The 17500-nt window shown below is 42.3% G+C and overlaps 1 protein-coding gene across 4 annotated transcripts in view; it reads right to left on the bottom strand.

Annotated features, from left to right (window-relative positions):
- Window positions 1-17500, bottom strand: part of spred2a (sprouty related EVH1 domain containing 2a) — a 50904-nt gene that overhangs the window by 14435 nt on the left and 18969 nt on the right. For all 4 annotated transcript variants that reach the window (XM_035999975.1, XM_035999974.1, XM_031312160.2 and 1 more), the window contains 2 exons: window positions 12058-12232; window positions 2241-2409 (listed from right to left, as the gene is read on the bottom strand). In XM_035999975.1, coding sequence (XP_035855868.1) covers window positions 2241-2409; window positions 12058-12232 — 344 coding nt within the window. The remainder of the gene's footprint in view (window positions 1-2240; window positions 2410-12057; window positions 12233-17500) is intronic.

The following is a 17500-nucleotide window of genomic DNA, read 5'->3' as shown; positions in this document are numbered from 1 at the left end:
TCCAAAGTACCACTAGGGGGACATGTACCCCCTGCAGTCCTCCAAAGTACCACTAGGGGGACATGTACCCCCTGCAGTCCCCCAGAGTACCCCTAGGGGGACACGTACCCCCTGCAGTCACGTACCCCCTGCAGTCCTCCAAAGTACCCCTAGGGGGACACGTACCCCCTGCAGTCCTCCAAAGTACCCCTACAGGGACACGTACCCCCTGCAGTCCTCCAGAGTACCCCTAGAGGGACACGTACCCCCTGCTTACGAAAAGGGGGTAAGCTTCGCTTCAGAGCTCGAACCTCCTATGGCGCCATTTTGATGCTACCAAGCCATCACCTCCCGTTAGCATCCCATTGACTGCCATTCATTTTGACGTCACTTTGACAGCGAATAACTTTACATCTGAAGAGTTTAAAGACTCTATTTGTCCGTTGTTTATTTCTAAAGAAACACAACAATGTATAAAAGGCTCCATTACCTTGTACCTCACGTTATGGCTCCGTAGCAGACGTTTTTATAAAAATAGGCTAACGATTGGGTCATAACCACGAGACTTACTGTCTCATAGTAGAGGAATTACCGTATAGTACAGGAGAAGCTCTCAGGCAGTTTGGACTTCCATTAGCTGTTTAAGTTTAATTACTAATGTTAACTATCATTTTAGTGATCAATAATTAGCCTGTGTCTATGTTATCTCCTTACATATACCTACGCTCTCCGTCTCTGCTAGATTGGGAATGATTGAGATTTCTCTTGGCACAGCTACCAGAAGACTTCCAACTTTCAGACAGGTTGCTCACGTCACATCTACGTCTTCAAGCTCAGTTGGAGGCTGCTCAGTAACGCTCAGCCATCACCGGGAAAGATCTTCTAATATCCTTCACTGGTCTCCGTCCAGAGACACGGGACCTGTTGGTCCATTATATAATGTCTATGCCCTAGAGCAGGGGTCATCAACTACATTTTTCCAAGGGCCAGAATTTTTCTAAGCAGACACTCCGGGGGCCGGACTTCCTAATACGCCTATTTTTGTTTGAAATGTATATCTATATATATATATATAGATATATATATATATATATATCTATATATATATAGATATATATATATATATTTTTTTTTTTTTTACATGTATTAGTGTGAGCAAACTCCTAAAAAACATGGAAAGTCCATACTGATAACTAGCTCTTTAAGTAGAAAAAGATCTCAGACTATGAGGCAGTTCACTGAGGAGTGATGGTTAAAGTCTGTGATTAGGAAACATGGTTGTAGTATGCAGCGTCCTGATTGGTGGAAAATGCTTGCAGAAAGTAACCTAAGTCGTCACCTATGCCCATTTGTTGCAAAATAATACAACCAGCATCATCATCAAGAATGAAGAACGCAAACATAATGGTCGCGTCATTCACGTGCATATTAAATAGCCACATGTATATGTTTTGGTCTTATATAATACATCCATAGATTTACCGCTCCAGCGGAGAGGATGGCTCGTTCAGCCAGCAGTTAAATTTATAAGAATTTGTCCAAATTTCAAGATTCCCAGCAAACTAAGATAAAAGTTAGACTACAAACAGACAGCTTTTGTTTTAGCTTGTTTGTAAAAATTCTCTATTTGCAGAGTAGAGCTGCGTTCTCGTAAAAGAGTGCGGTGGACTGAGCAGACAGAGCAGATTGAAATATCGCTTTCTACATGTTTATGCCTGTCTATACAGGTGAGTGCATTGATAAGTATTGACTTTTTACTCACAAAGGTTTTATTGTAGCCTACTTACAGTAACGAGACTAGCGTGAGTTGATCTGCCCCCGCGGCCATTGGTTATCTTCTTTGTATCGTTCCCAGTCAGGTACTGCGTGTTTTAATGCACACACATCTCGGCTCAGCTGTGTGTGTGGAGCGCAGGCATCTACAGATTCCCGGCATGTGAATAGAGATGCAAATACAGGGGGCTGGGTTTGTGCTCTACCTGTGTAATGTTACCTGCTGTAAATGCTTGAAATGCTAAATAACAGAACGCATTTTTCCTCTTTACATTTTCTGAATCCGTGATTGTTCTGCGGGCCAGACTAAACGCTTTGGCGGGCCGTATCTGGCCCGCGTGCCGCCAGTTGACGATCACTGCCCTAGGGGGACACGTACCCCCTGCAGTCCTTCAAAGTACCCCTAGGGGTACACATATACCCCCATTTGAGAAACACTGGTCTAGTGGATGGAAGGCATTAGCCGTAAGAGTGTGACTGGTGCATACCTTCTGTCAGGTCCTCCAGGGCCTTCCTCACCCCGCGGTCGAACGCTCTGGCATCGGACGGGCTCTGGAAGGTCAGACCACACTTCCTGTTGTCCACCTTCCAGTGGTGGAAAGTCGGCGTGGCCTTCGTGTAGACCAGATCCTTCTTTAGGAAACACTCCAGGATCACCTGCAAAACAATCATCCCACAAATCAGATGGAACGAACTGAATAATGAACATTTAAGTGCTCATATTATCCTTTTTGGCTTTTTCCCTTTCTTTTATTGTGTTATATATCTTTTTGTGCACGTTATAGGTTTACAAAGTGAAAAAGCCCAAAGTCCACCCCAAAGGGACTTACATCTCCAACAGAAAACACTGTTCACTAACTGCTCCAAACAGCTCTGTTGTAGTCCAGCCTTTACTTCAGAGATGAACGTGGTCACTTTGGAACACACGTTATAATGCTCACCTAGCTGCTAGCATGGCACGCCCTCATACTCTGCTTCTGACTGGCTAGTAGTCCTTACCTAGGTACTGTCAGGGCACGCCCTCATACTCTGCTTCTGACTGGCTAGTAGTCCTTCCTTAGGTACTGTCAGGGCACGCCCTCATACTCTGCTTCTGACTGGCTAGTAGTCCTTACCTAGGTACTGTCAGGGCACACCCTCATACTCTGCTTCTGACTGGCTAGTAGTCCTTCCTTAGGTACTGTCAGGGCACGCCCTCATACTCTGCTTCTGACTGGCTAGTAGTCCTTACCTAGGTACTGTCAGGACACGCTCTCATACTCTGCTTCTGACTGGCTAGTAGTCCTTACCTAGGTACTGTCAGGGCACGCCCTCATACTCTGCTTCTGACTGGCTAGTAGTCCTTACCTAGCTACTGAACATGTGCGACTGCCAACAAAGATGTTACAGCAGTGAGAGGTCTCACTCTGTAGCTAAAACAGAGACCTGAACACAGGGTGAAAAGAGGAGCTGCAGCAATGTGCAGTACGACAAAAATATGGTGTTTTTTGAAAATTAAACCATGTAAACCTATTCTGACATAACCTCTAAATACAAGTATGAAGCTGAAAATGAGCAAAATATGAGCACTTTAAAGCCTCTGAACCCACACTGGTGACTTCAGTTATTTTGGCTGATTAGACTCTGTATAGGTTGAAGTGAGCTTAGATGGGGATTTATTAGATCACAAATATTTTCTAGCAATAAGAATGATATAGCTGCAATGCCGCTGGAAGTAATTTTGAATGGGGGGTGCTGTGAAAAAATTGTTTGTTTTTCTTGGACAAAAAACCTATGAGGCCTATTTAAAATATATTTTAAAAAGAAATACATTGAGATTCACTACTTTATTGTCATATACACTTCAGTGCACACAGCCAGGGTCTGAAACACACACACATCATTGTTGTGAGGCGGGGGATGATAGGACCCAAATGCAGAGAAAGGGCAGGCACGTAGGCAGAAGGTTGAGCTCGACGGTTCAATGGCAACAAAAAGCAGCAGCACAGAGACTGGAAAAATACAGGGAAAAATTCACAAACGAACGCAGGGAAGATTCCAGAAACACATGACAGGATAAAGGCACAAACTAACAGGGGAAGGACACAAACGGACGCAAACGGATACAAAAGGGCTAAATAAACTAGGTAACGAGAAGACACAAGACTGGGGGACAGGTGGAGCACATCAGACAATCACACAGGCAGTGTTGCCAACTCTTTTCCAATGAAAGTCGCTAGTACGAGCTCCAAAAGTCGCTAGATGACGTCATACGCTCATTTGCATATTTTTGACGTCATTACACAATCATTGGTATAAAGCTTAGTGGTTGTGTCAGCAAGGTAGATAGAAAGAAATAGAACTCTTTAGCCAAATAATCACAAATTCAATGCAGGAATGTATTTTACCTTATAATTATTACTTAGGTAGCCGATCTTTGAAGTAAAAAATTCTAAGAAATTCTACAAAGGGAGGGAGAAAGATCGATAAAGAATTCTCAAAGAAGGCTGGCTTGCCCAGGGCCAGGCCAGCTCAGCGGCGTCTTTCTCCTGTCGCGTCCCGCTGTCTCTCCTACCTACACCGGCCCCCGCTCACCCTGTCCCCCCCTCCCCTTCTAACTACCTGCACACTGTGCACAGAGCTGCTGCACATGAGGAGAGAGGGGAGAGGCTGCTCCGCTGCTCCTCTGTCACAGAACAGAAGACTGTTTTGGCGGCTACAGGAGAGAAATACCTCGCGTGCTCGCTGGACAATACTGGTGACTTTTCTACAGAAAGTCGCCAGATTTGTCGCTAGTCGCTTTTTTGAAAAAAAGTCGCTAAGGGGGTCTGAAAAGTCACTAAATCTAGCGACAAAGTCGCTAAGTTGGCAACACTGCACACAGGCGGGAAAACACAGGAAGTAAAACTAGACATGACAAGACAGAAAACAGACTATCAAAATAAAACAGGAAACAGAACATAAACAGAAAAATACACAACAAAATGTACACAGACTACAATACACAACACAGGATACATTTACAAGACAGGGAACAGAAAAATACAGAATAAATATACAAAAGCAGGAAACAGCAACAGAAATATACAAACAGGTAACAGAAATGTCCAAAACCACAACAATCATCAGTTCTCAGATGAATATATGCGCTATTAATCAGAAGCAGAATCAGAATCAGAAATACTTTAATAATCCCAGGGGGGAATTACTTTCGTTACAACTCCAGATATACATACAACATATAATATTAATTAAACTTCACAATAACGCTACAACAATGCAATCGATTTGGTCAGCTGGCATGAACCTGAGTCACTGCACGTTTATGTCACACGCAACTCTATTAGCTCCAAAATCCTTTTACGCACACCACAAGGAAATAATCTCTGACTATTTAAGCACGTTATTGAACAGTTCTCCACATCCATTACGCAAAGACACGATCAAAATAACACTCTCCATCTCCATCCCCACCACCTTGCAAAAATACTATAGTGTACTACTTACAATTGCTTGGCTAGTCAAAGCTGATCCCACTCTCTTACTCTCTTGCTCTTACTTTGAGCTACAGGCAGGGTGCCCTGGGTACAGGTGTCCAAATGTCGAGGTCATGGTGCTGTGTACCCATGTCTTCAAAAGATGCAAGGTGGAGAAAGTGTGCTCGGATGAGGCCACGGAGATGGGTAGGCACTAGGGTTGGAACGGTACATGTATTCGCATTGAACCGAAACGGTATGGGCGTCTCGGTTCGGTACATGAATTTACACTGAGAATACACGGTATAAAAATAAATAAAACTTGTGTGCAAATTAATTAATGTAATGCGGAACGACTGTTAGATACGCGGTTTTTTAGGGCCACCTAAAGAAGCCCCCCGTTAGCTCTGAAGCTCCCAAGCTCCGCCTACAATACATCCATGCCTACCTACATGTCGATCGGTCCAGTGAATCCACACACCATGGGCTACATGAGGCAAACTAGTCCCTCCCACACCAAACACAGACGTAGCTGTATCCCTTCTTGCCTCGACCACAAAAGGCCTTCAGGCCCGTTTGCTCTGCTGTTAGCTGTTAGCTCCCCCATTAGCTGTTAGCTCCACTGTTAGCTCCGCTGTTTGCTGTTAGCTCGGCTGTTAAGCTAACGCCAAAACTCGTCAACTGCTCTGTGTGTAACCGAAGCTGCTCTTTTAATACCCCTGCTCTGTGCATTCACATATGAGAGCAGCGCTTGTCTCCCATATCACACTACTAGCTGATTGTCTTATTTTGTTTACAAGTTCCTTACTTACTGTTTACATCTTACTTTATACACTCAGGCTGTTGCAGCTAGCTCAGGGGACAGACTGGAGGACACTAGGTGGTACAGCCTGAGACAGCTAGCTCAGGGGACAGACTGTAGGACACTAGGTGGTACAGCCTGAGACAGCTAGCTCAGGGGACAGACTGTAGGACACTAGGTGGTACAGCCTGAGACAGCTAGCTCAGGGGACAGACTGTAGGACACTAGGTGGTACAGCCTGAGACAGCTAGCTCAGGGGACAGACTGTAGGACACTAGGTGGTACAGCCTGAGACAGCTAGCTCAGGGGACAGACTGTAGGACACTAGGTGGTACAGCCTGAGACATGCACAATAAAAAAAATTGCCTTCTGCATTTTTGTTTTGCTTTTCCCTCCATTGTACCGAACCGAACCGTGATGTCTGAACCGAGGTATGAACCGAACCGTGACTTCTGTGTACCGTTCCACCCCTAGTGGGCACAGACATAACTCGATCAGTTTTTCTGTCTCTGAAAACATGGCTCTTGTTTGTGGCTGGAGCTTTGTCAAACATGATGCTATATCTTGGACTGTGACACACTTAGACCCTCTGTCTTTTGTGACATCGGCAAGCTGCTTGGCGATGCTTGGCCTAAGCATTTTGTGCCGGAGTTCAAGGCGGTCTGTGTCAAGCTCCTCCGGGAGCTGAAGGGCCTCCAGATTGACGCTCCTTCCCTCTGCTGCTTTGATAACAGCCCTCTCTCGCTTTGCGGCAAGCTTCATACTGGCCTGATCGAATCTTCTGTCCAGCTCCGCCGATATCACATCAATAGCCTCGAAAAAGCTACGTCGCCAATCCACTGTTTGTGTGCCATGCGCCACTGCCTCTGGCTCTCGAGTTTGGCGAAGGCGAGCTGGGGTTTTGCTCACTCTAGCGGTGGTGGTGTCTGGCATTTTCAGGGAGTTTTGTGATGCGATTGAGACACCCTGAACAAAGTTCAAGGTATCGGCCACAAGACTCACTTCACGCGCGGCTTCTTGGAGAATCAAATCCAGCGAGTGGTTGCTGCAGTGCACATAAAGTGAGTGCAGGTTTAACTCTTTAAGCCGAGCTTGCACGCCTGAAAAACACCCTGACATATTAGCTGCTCCATCAAAACAAAATCCTGCGATGCGTTCAATGGGGATGTTTAATCTTAAAAAAATATCCTTGATGCAACTGAAAAGAGTTTCTCCAGTGCTGTCCCGGGCGTTATAAAATCCCCAAAACACAGTGTGAGGCTCCAAGCTGCTGTCATAAAATCGGCAGTGCGATGAGTGGGCAACAATTTCCCTCTGGATAGCATGAGCAAACTTTTCAATTATTTCATTTTGTATATCCAGTGTCCGACATCCAGTTGTCTCTTCCTTCTATCCACTTTCTTTCTTCAGGGAGATCATAGGTGCGCTCCAGCATCAAGTCATACAGTATTCCTTCGCATGCTGTGTCGCCCCTGAAGGATTCCTAGGCAAGGCCCTTGCTGCCAAGGAATCGGGTGGTCCTGAAGAGAAGCTCCAAACAGTGTCGGGCAGTAGCCTGCTTTCTGGCATGAGCGCTGGATAAGCGAGCATCTATGGGGACGTCATCCAAAGCGGCCAACCTTTGTATTGACTCGCTGTGCAACTCTGATCTCTCATGCTCGTTAAATTTTTCAGTGGCTTTACGCCAATTTGAAAAGCCGGCATTCACGAAGGGATTGTCTTTCTTAAATTTGTCTCTAGGTATGACTTTTTTTCCGACAGCTTTCAGGCAGACAAAACACAATATGATCAGTCTCTTCCACATAATGCAGCCACTGCCATCTAGCAAACCAAGCCGGTGCCACAGAACGTGAGAACGTTTCATTACCACAACAAGTAAATTTGAAACTGGATGGTTGCTGGAGGGGCTCATCTAATCCAATCACGCTAGGTTGGATGGATGGTTGCGAGTGCTAGGGCTGGGCCTGCCGGTGCAACTGCAGGCAGAGGCGGGCGGACAGTCTCCTCACTCTACAAATCCGAAATCCGTTTCAGTGCCATATTTCCTCCTCGTTTCTGTCATTTGACTAGGTAAATTTACTACTCTGCTGCTGCCATGGATGGATGTATGCTGCATGGAACGAGCGGGAAACCTCTTTACTCGGCGACCACTAGCCTGCCTGCCTGACGTTGACAACGTAACTTCCGAACCTGTGTTGGAAGTTAACTCAAAATAATGAAATTAAAATCCAAAATACACGTAATAGCCTATGTGTGTCAAAATCATTTCCTAAAATATTCATAAGGAATTTATAAATTGTGCAAAATATTTTTAATACATTTAAAAAAAATCTCCCTCTCGCCAATAGGGGGTGCTGCAGCACCCCCACTTCCCGCGGCCATGTATAGCTGTCATTTGTCCTGCCCTAATAGGAGCAACAAAGCTAACAAAAGACTCAGGAAGATATCAATCAATCATTCTATAGACACTAACAGTCCTGGGACACACACCTACAACAATGGATTTTAAACATTTAGGGTCCTATCCTGCACCCGGTGCAGTGCAAAGCCCGACCCAAGTGTCTTTGCTAGTTTAAGACCGACGCAGTTGTCAATTTCCCATCCAGCGCCCACGTTGTTTAAATAGCAAATGCACCTGCACCCATCTGTGCGCCCATGGGTGCGCTGGTCTTACAGGGAGGTGTGTTCAGGTGCATTCTGGGCATGCTGGTCTTACAGGGAGGTGTGTTCAGGTGCATTCTGGGCGTGCTGGTCTTACAGGGAGGTGTGTTCAGGTGCATTCTGGGCGTATTGCTATCTTGAGGCAGCAGGAAGTGATGGCACCATTGACCAACAAAAACCTGGTCTAAAGTCAATAACGCAGCATTTCATTGTTATTTTAACAGAGCATTAGTAAAATGCTCCTAGGCTCGTGCACAGCGCGCACACTATGCTTGTTACACACACAGGGACGCACAGCAGCACACACACATGCAGAAGATTACAAATAAAAATATTTGGGCCATAATTGACACCTGTTTCTTCACAGAATCAATCACCTCACTAAAACACAACACTGCTATTATTTTGAACATGCCCCTTTCAATTACAGATTCAATTACGAGCAGCATGCATGTCATGACTGTTGGTCTGTTGGTTTTCTATGACTCTACAACACTTACTAGTAAATTATTTGCCATATAGAAATATTATTTCTACCAAAGAATGTGATTTATGAGGTTAGTTAGGTTGGACTGCTATTATTTTGAACACAACTGTACATTAAACAGGTACCTATATAGTAATACTCTCATATACATTAGACAGGTACCTATATAGTAATACTCTCATATACATTAGACAGGTACCTATATAGTAATACTCTCATATACATTAGACAGGTACCTATATAGTAATACTCTCATATACATTAGAAAGGTACCTATATAGTAATACTCTCATATACATTAGAAAGGTACCTATATAGTAATACTCTCATATACATTAGACAGGTACCTATATAGTAATACTATATACATTAGACAGGTACCTATATAGTAATACTCTCATATACATTAGACAGGTACCTATATAGTAATACTCTCATATACATTAGACAGGTACCTATATAGTAATACTCTCATATACATTAGACAGGTACCTATATAGTAATACTCTCATATACATTAGACAGGTACCTATATAGTAATACTCTCATATACATTAGACAGGTACCTATATAGTAATACTCTCATATACATTAGACAGGTACCTATATAGTAATACTCTCATATACATTAGACAGGTACCTATATAGTAATACTCTCATATACATTAGACAGGTACCTATATAGTAATACTCTCATATACATTAGACAGGTACCTATATAGTAATACTCTCATATACATTAGACAGGTACCTATATAGTAATACTCTCATATACATTAGACAGGTACCTATATAGTAATACTCTCATATACATTAGACAGGTACCTATATAGTAATACTCTCATATACATTAGACAGGTACCTATATAGTAATACTCTCATATACATTAGACAGGTACCTATATAGTAATACTCTCATATACATTAGACAGGTACCTATATAGTAATACTCTCATATACATTAGACAGGTACCTATATAGTAATACTCTCATATACATTAGACAGGTACCTATATAGTAATACTTTCATATACATTAGAAAGGTACCTATATAGTAATACTCTCATATACATTAGAAAGGTACCTATATAGTAATACTCTCATATATAGTAATACTCTCATATACATTAGAAAGGTACCTATATAGTAATACTATATACATTAGAAAGGTACCTATATAGTAATACTCTCATATACATTAGAAAGGTACCTATATAGTAATACTCTCATATACATTAGACAGGTACCTATATAGTAATACTCTCATATACATTAGACAGGTACCTATATAGTAATACTCTCATATACATTAGACAGGTACCTATATAGTAATACTATATACATTAGAAAGGTACCTATATAGTAATACTCTCATATACATTAGAAAGGTACCTATATAGTAATACTCTCATATACATTAGACAGGTACCTATATATTAATACTCTCATATACATCAGACAGGTACCTATATAGTAATACTCATATACATTAGACAGGTACCTATATAGTAATACTCTCATATACATTAGACAGGTACCTATATAGTAATACTCATATACATTAGACAGGTACCTATATAGTAGGGGTGGAACGGTACACTGAAGTCACGGTTCGGTACAATGGAGGGAAAAGCATAATTAAAGCGCTTAAAGCGCTAAAGGGACGGCAATAGTCCCGACCAAGCGCGTTTACTTTTAGCGCTAAAGGAGACTTTTAGCGTCAATAAGAACGACAAAGGCACCTGACCAAGCGTCCTTATTTTAGGAGATGAGTGTGAGAACGTATTGTTTTAGCTGAAGCTAATTCACAACACTTGTCCCTAGTAGGGCTTTTGGTTAAAAATAAAAATACAGATTCACATTATTAAAAATAAGTGAGAGATGAAATAAAATGGAATGAAATGAAAAAGGAAAGAAAGTATACAGAGAGAGCACAGTGTAAAAACTAAATATGAGAGCAATATTGTTCCTGAATTAGCCACAATTTGTTTTTGTTTTTTTTGAAGGTGGCTAATGTTGGGATACATTTCAAGTGGTCTCTACAGAGAGTTCCATAATTTTGCCCCTTTTACTGAAAAGGCAGTTTGGGCAAATGACGTTCTACGGAAAGGGATACTACAATTGCCTTTTAACGCTGCTCGGGTGATGGTTCTGGTACCACTTTGCTGTCTTGTTATTGTTTTGCAAGCAGCGTTATTTAGGCATTTGAAAACCAATTTAACAAAATGCACGGAGATAAAATTAGCAAAACTTAAAATGTTTGCTTAGAATTTGGCAGTGATGGTACCTTATTCTCTTCTTGTCCAGGACTTTCAAGGCTCGGTTATAAAGACACTCTATGGTTTTTACTGTTATCATATGTATATGGCTCCCTGTGCGTTTTAGAATCGATTTTAAGATTTTATTGTTTGCTTTCAAGGCCTTAAATGGTCTGGCCCCGGAGTATTTGTCCGAAATTTTAACTTTGCGGGAGCACAACCGGTCATTGCGTTCTTCAAACCGGCGACTTTTAGAAGTGCCAAGGTCTAGATATAAACGGTGGGGTGACCAGGCTTTTGCAGTTGTTGCTCCGAGACTCTGGAACAAGTTACCCCCTGATATTCGCACTATTACAGATGTCGCTCTTTTTAGGTCCAAACTTAAAACGTATCTGTTTAGTCTGGCTTTTAATACGTAGCAGTGGTGTGACGATTTAATTCTTCTGTTTCTTTGTAACTATTTCTGATTTTACTGTTTTCTATGTTCTTTCTTTCTATTGTATGATATGTGTTTTTATTCTTGGTTTCGATGTAAAGCACTTTGGATACCTGCTGGTTGCTGTAAAGTGCTATATAAATAAAGTTTGATTGATTGATTGATATGTATGTCTTGTTATTGACGTGAAATGCGTCCGCACCAACCTGCTTGTCTTTGAGGCGTTCTCCATGGATGAGGAAGCTGTTGCGTCCCAGCAGTTCGCTCGCCAGCAGCCTGCACACGCCCACTTTGCTCAGGCAGCCGTCCTGCGCCAACCAGCCGCCACTCGAATCGTCTCTGGTCATCACCACCGCTTTGACGCGCACAATGTAGCTGTCACTGCAACCGACCAGAGAGACACAGTAACATCAGTTAGCGTGTTGACCCGCTAGCCTAGTGAGCATTCAATTCAATTCAATTTTATTCATATTATCAAATCATAACAAGAGTTATCTTTATCTAAAACACGTTACAAGTAGGTCTAGACCACACTCTATAATTTACAAAGATATATCCTTATCAAAAATAACTCCTAGATTTCTGACAGTGGTACTTGAGGTCAGGGCAAGTAGTAGTAGTAGTAGTAGGCCAGTAGTACTTGATGGCAATGCCATCCAGAGTAGCTATATCTTTGGATAATGCGATTCGGAGGTGTTTGGGGCCTAGCACAATAACTTCAGTGTTGTCTGAGTTTAACATCAGTAAATTGTAGGTCATCCATGATTTTATATCTTTAATGCATGCTTGAAGTTTAGCTAACTGACTGGTTTCATCTGGCTTGATTGACAGATATAATTGGGTGTCATCTGCATAACAGTGAAAGCTAATTGAGTGTTTCCTAATAATATTGCCTAGAGGAAGCATATATAAGGTGAAAAGAATTGGTCCAAGCACTGAGCCTTGTGGAACACCATGGCTAACTTTAGCGTGCTTGGAGGATTCATCGTTAACATTCACACCAAGGAAAGCGTTCCAGCCATTTTCTGCAGGGTGGTGCAGCGAGAGGGGTGGGAGGGGGGGGTTGTCAGTGAAATGGTTCTGCCGAATCCAAAACCGAATACCGACTCCTACTCCCTGTGACTGTCCTTCCTTTGCAGCACCTGAAGTTGCTGCATTTTGGCTGCTGTCTCTAGATTCCTTCATGCACAACTCGTATTCTTTCGGATGTTTCATACCAGATGTTGTAACAGCGGCGATATTGTGTATAGTTTAGGGCAGTGTTTCTCAAACTTTTTTCAACATTGTACCCCCCTTTGAATTGCTTTTTTAAGCCAAGTACCCCCTGACCAGCGCAAAACATTTTTGGTAGGAAAGAAAAGCCTCTATAAAGAGGTACAATCCAGCACTGGCAGTGATAGATTTTTAAACAAAAATATTTAAATGCTACATTTCAAGTGTTTAGAATCCATCACTTAAGTCAGTGTTTCCCAACCTGGGGTCCGGGGACCCCTAAGGGTGACGATCACATTGTAAGAAAAAAGTATACTAGCTTCTGTTAATATGAGTAATGAAAGCTCAAAGCCGTGCGAAGCATCTGGGCCCATTGTGGGTGAGATGGTTGGAAAAATATGGACCTGACTGCTTGAGATGTTTGTCATATTGGTAAAAATGGATTTATGATTACAAGTGACATTCTCTTACAGAAACGGGCATATATCTGAATAATTCTCTGACACAGCATGGCAAGGGAATAACAGAAGAGTCAGACGTCGGGCTGATCAAGAGTTAGAAGAAGAAAACTAACTAAAATTAGGCAGAAGGCCTAAATACAAATAGACTAACATACTCCAAGGGGGTCCCTGTCTATTTAGAGACAGACTGCAGAAGGAAATAAGATAGTTTAAGAACAAGTTCTTGACTACTGAAAGGTTTTTGTCTGCAGGGCTGTACCGGGTTTTTACAAGGTTTGCCGAAAAAAGAACCGAGCCTTGTGGTGACGATCACATTGTAAGGAAAAAGTATACTAGCTTCTGTTATTATGAGTAATGAAAGCTCAAAGCCGTGCGAAGCATCTGGGCCCATTGTGGGTGAGATGGTTGGAAAAATATGGACCTGACTGCTTGAGATGTTTGTCATATTGGTAAAAATGGAACACTAAGTACAAACAAAGACTGAAGTTGCATTGTTGACACTGTATAACAATCTATATAAAGAGAAATTCCTATTTTATCTGCTTTTATATATTTAACTGTTTTAATTGCTCTTTAATGTTTCATTTCTTATACTGCACTGTAACTTTTATTCTTGTATTTTAACTGTTTTAAATTTTTTTATTCTGTTTTCATGTAAAGCACTTTGAATTGCCCTGTTGCTGAAATGTGCTATACAAATAAAGCTGCCTTGCCTTGCCTTGCCTAAGGGGGGCGGCAAAGGTCACAGGGGGGGGCGCAAGTCTTCATCTGGTTTGAGGTTAAAAAATATGTGCACATGTTAAACAAATTATGATAATACACTAGAATATATAATTTATACAAAAGTCTGTATAAAAACTATGTATTTTTGTTCTCGCTTAAACTTGTAGGCAGGCTACTTAGTAGGCCAAACCTCCGGGACCTCTTAACCTGGGACCCTGCTGTCATCAGGTCAGCTGCTAGCTGCTAGCTGCTATCATCCTCGTTTTTCCTGCCGCCACGGCATCACTATTTTATGAATAAAACATGGCGGAGAAACGTGAAAGTGCTGATAACCCCTCTGTATCAAAAAAGAAAGTAAGGCTCTATCTTGAGAGTTACCTCAACTTCGGTTTCGGGGGGGGCTCAGCTTTTCTTAGACATGAGTAGGGGGGGGCGCCAAGGAAAAAAGGTTGGGAACCACTGACTTAAGTTATGCATTATTATAGTATAATTATTTTAGGAATTATGCATGACATATTTTTAAATTATCTGAGAAATACTGGTTTAGGGTCCTTGCCACCACGAGTGCCCGGATTATCCATAAGGGCACTTGGGCCGGTGCCCAGGGGCACCAACCATTCACAACCAGTGGGGGGGCACTACATGACACAAGCTTTAACAATATTTTTCGTAAATTGTTATATTATTCACTTGAAATTGTTGAAAGACCATACATTACTCGTTTATGAACACTAATTTCACAATAATAATAATAATAATAATACATTATAAATAAATCAATATTACATGACCACTATCACTCCCCTCCCCAATCTGTCAGAGTTGAGTTGGTCCACAAGTGCACGCAAATGTATCACCGAACCCCGTCAAAAAGCCCGATATTCAGCCGAATCCGAAGCCGAATCCTGGATTCGGTGCATCCCTGGTTAAAGACAAACAAGAATAGTCAAGAAGACTCCTATCAGGGTTTTGGTATTTTGTTCTGTACATGTTTTCTGTTATGTTCTGTTTCCTGTTTTATTTTGTAGTCTGTCTTGTCTCCCTTGTCTTGTCTAGCTTACTTCCTCTCTTTGTTTGTTTCCCGCCTTTTTTGATTGTTCTGCCCCACCCTGATTTGTTCCACCTGTTGTGTCACCTGCCTCTCGTTCCCTCATTACCTTGTGTATTTAGTCTCTGTTCTGTCTTTGTGTCTTGTCGGATTATTATATTTTGCTGTTCGGTGTTTCTCGTTTCTCCTTCACTGGATTCTTGTCACTGTCCTGTGTTTTGCCTGTTCCTGTTTTTGGGATTCTGCTTGTACCTATTTTTTGGATTTGCCTGCTGTTATCAGGACACCTTTTGTTAGTATGGACCTTATTATTTGTTCATTAAATCCTCAAAGCTCACACTGCCTGTCTCTGCATTTGGGTCCTACATCCTCTGAAACCCTAACAACTCCAGAGAGTGAACTGTTGTAAAGTGAAGAAACAAACAATGATGCTGCAAAATGCTCAATCTGACTTAAACAACACGACTCACTCTGGAATTTGAAATTGATTATTGTCTTTTTTTTGCTAATCAAGACTTATTGATCTCTCTGGTGGCTGATGAATGACAATTTTGGGAGCTAAAAATGGTGTCACAAGTGGGACACGATTGGAAAAACTCAAAAAAGATTAGACCAATCAGTGTGGAACAAGTTTTGTGCCATTGACTATGTTTACATTAGAGCCTGGATCGGGCCGAATTTCTCCGTCCGAACCCGGCCCGAGCCCGACAGAGCCGTGACCGAACCCGCCCGAGCCCGTCAGGCATTATGATATTTATGTCCGAGCCCGACACAGTTAAAATCTCGTTTTTTTTTCTCATACTAATGACACATGTACGTTTGTTTGTGTGGAAAGCTTTTATTAAGCAACTGGAAGGCATTCGGAAATGTCAACAGATGAGGTCATCAGCGCACACGGGGCAACAAGCTCACGTTAATAATCTGTTTAATTTAAAATGTTCAATGTGTTAACCTTTCCTGCTTGCTTCGATTCCGACCGTGATCAGAAAACCAGGGGAGACTGGTTACCTCCAGGGCCGACGGTATATAACGTCGGGGTTAAAATCCTGTTTCTGGTGAGCAGATGAATGAGCTTGGTTTTCAGTCTGGGGATTATCTCAGACACCTCACACACTGTGTACAAAACTTAAACTTATTCCACCAACTCTGCTCCGGTCGCATCTACACGTCTGCTTCCTCTTTCTCTAGCTCTCTTCTGCCCACTTTACACACACACTGAGCTCTCTTAAAAGAGCCGCAGCACCATTTTACAACAAATGCCTTATTGCGCTGATGTGACCGAGCCCGGCCCGAATCCGACCATCATTTCTAAATATCTGTCCGAGCCCGGCCCGGCCCGTCGGGTATCCATGCCTTAGTTTACATGCATATAATATGCCGGTTATTGCCCTTATTCCGGAAAACACAAAAATATGATTTTTTCAAAGTGTTCCAGCGGTGGCGGACTTGTTGGAGCGTGTGAACATTTCTTTCCTTCAACCAGCTTCTTTAAAAGGTCGGCGTTGTGATGTTTGTACATTTCCAAAAACCTGTTAATACCCAAGTCTGTGATAACGTTTAAAAGTAGCTGTGTTTCTCCTACTTTTTTGGCCAAGCATCTCTACCGCAGCCTTGCAAACTGTCGGCTAGTTGGTTTGTGTACAGTAACCATAGCAATGCCCAGAGCTGACCGTACGCCGTAAACAGGCAAGAGGCCGTAAACTGTCACAAACTGCAGTAAAAAACCCTGACTGAGACGCAGATTCTGAATGCGCTGTATACATGTCCAAAGAATGCCTCTGAAACCTGAATAATACCAGAATATCCCACATACGTCTTAGTCAGAAAATGCTTTAAGCAGAATATACAAACGCATTATCCTGTCTCATAATTTACTTCACTGGTCTCCGTCGAAGTCTATGGCGTCGCGCTGTCCATTTATTTCACCGTCTATGGCTAGAGCGAGCTGCGTGTGATCGTTTATGTTCACAGTCTTGTTACTTTGCCGTTTCAAAATGTTTTCTTTGTGCCAAATCAAATGTTTGGTGGTCAGGATTCCTCTCGTAGCTGGTTGGTTTGAACCAAGTTGGCTAGTTGGCCGCCTCACTTTCTTTGCCAATAATGACATTAAATCAAACCCTTGAGTGTAATATTGCGATGATCCAACAACGGTTACCAACAAAATAAAAGTTATAATCAAACTGTGGGGCAGTTCGCTCTCAAAAT

The sequence above is a fragment of the Sander lucioperca genome, chromosome 4 (genome assembly GCF_008315115.2).
Source record: "Sander lucioperca isolate FBNREF2018 chromosome 4, SLUC_FBN_1.2, whole genome shotgun sequence".
In the NCBI taxonomy this organism is placed as follows: domain Eukaryota; kingdom Metazoa; phylum Chordata; class Actinopteri; order Perciformes; family Percidae; genus Sander; species Sander lucioperca.
Note: the sequence above shows the minus strand (reverse complement) of the source record. Positions and strands in the feature narration are given on the sequence as shown.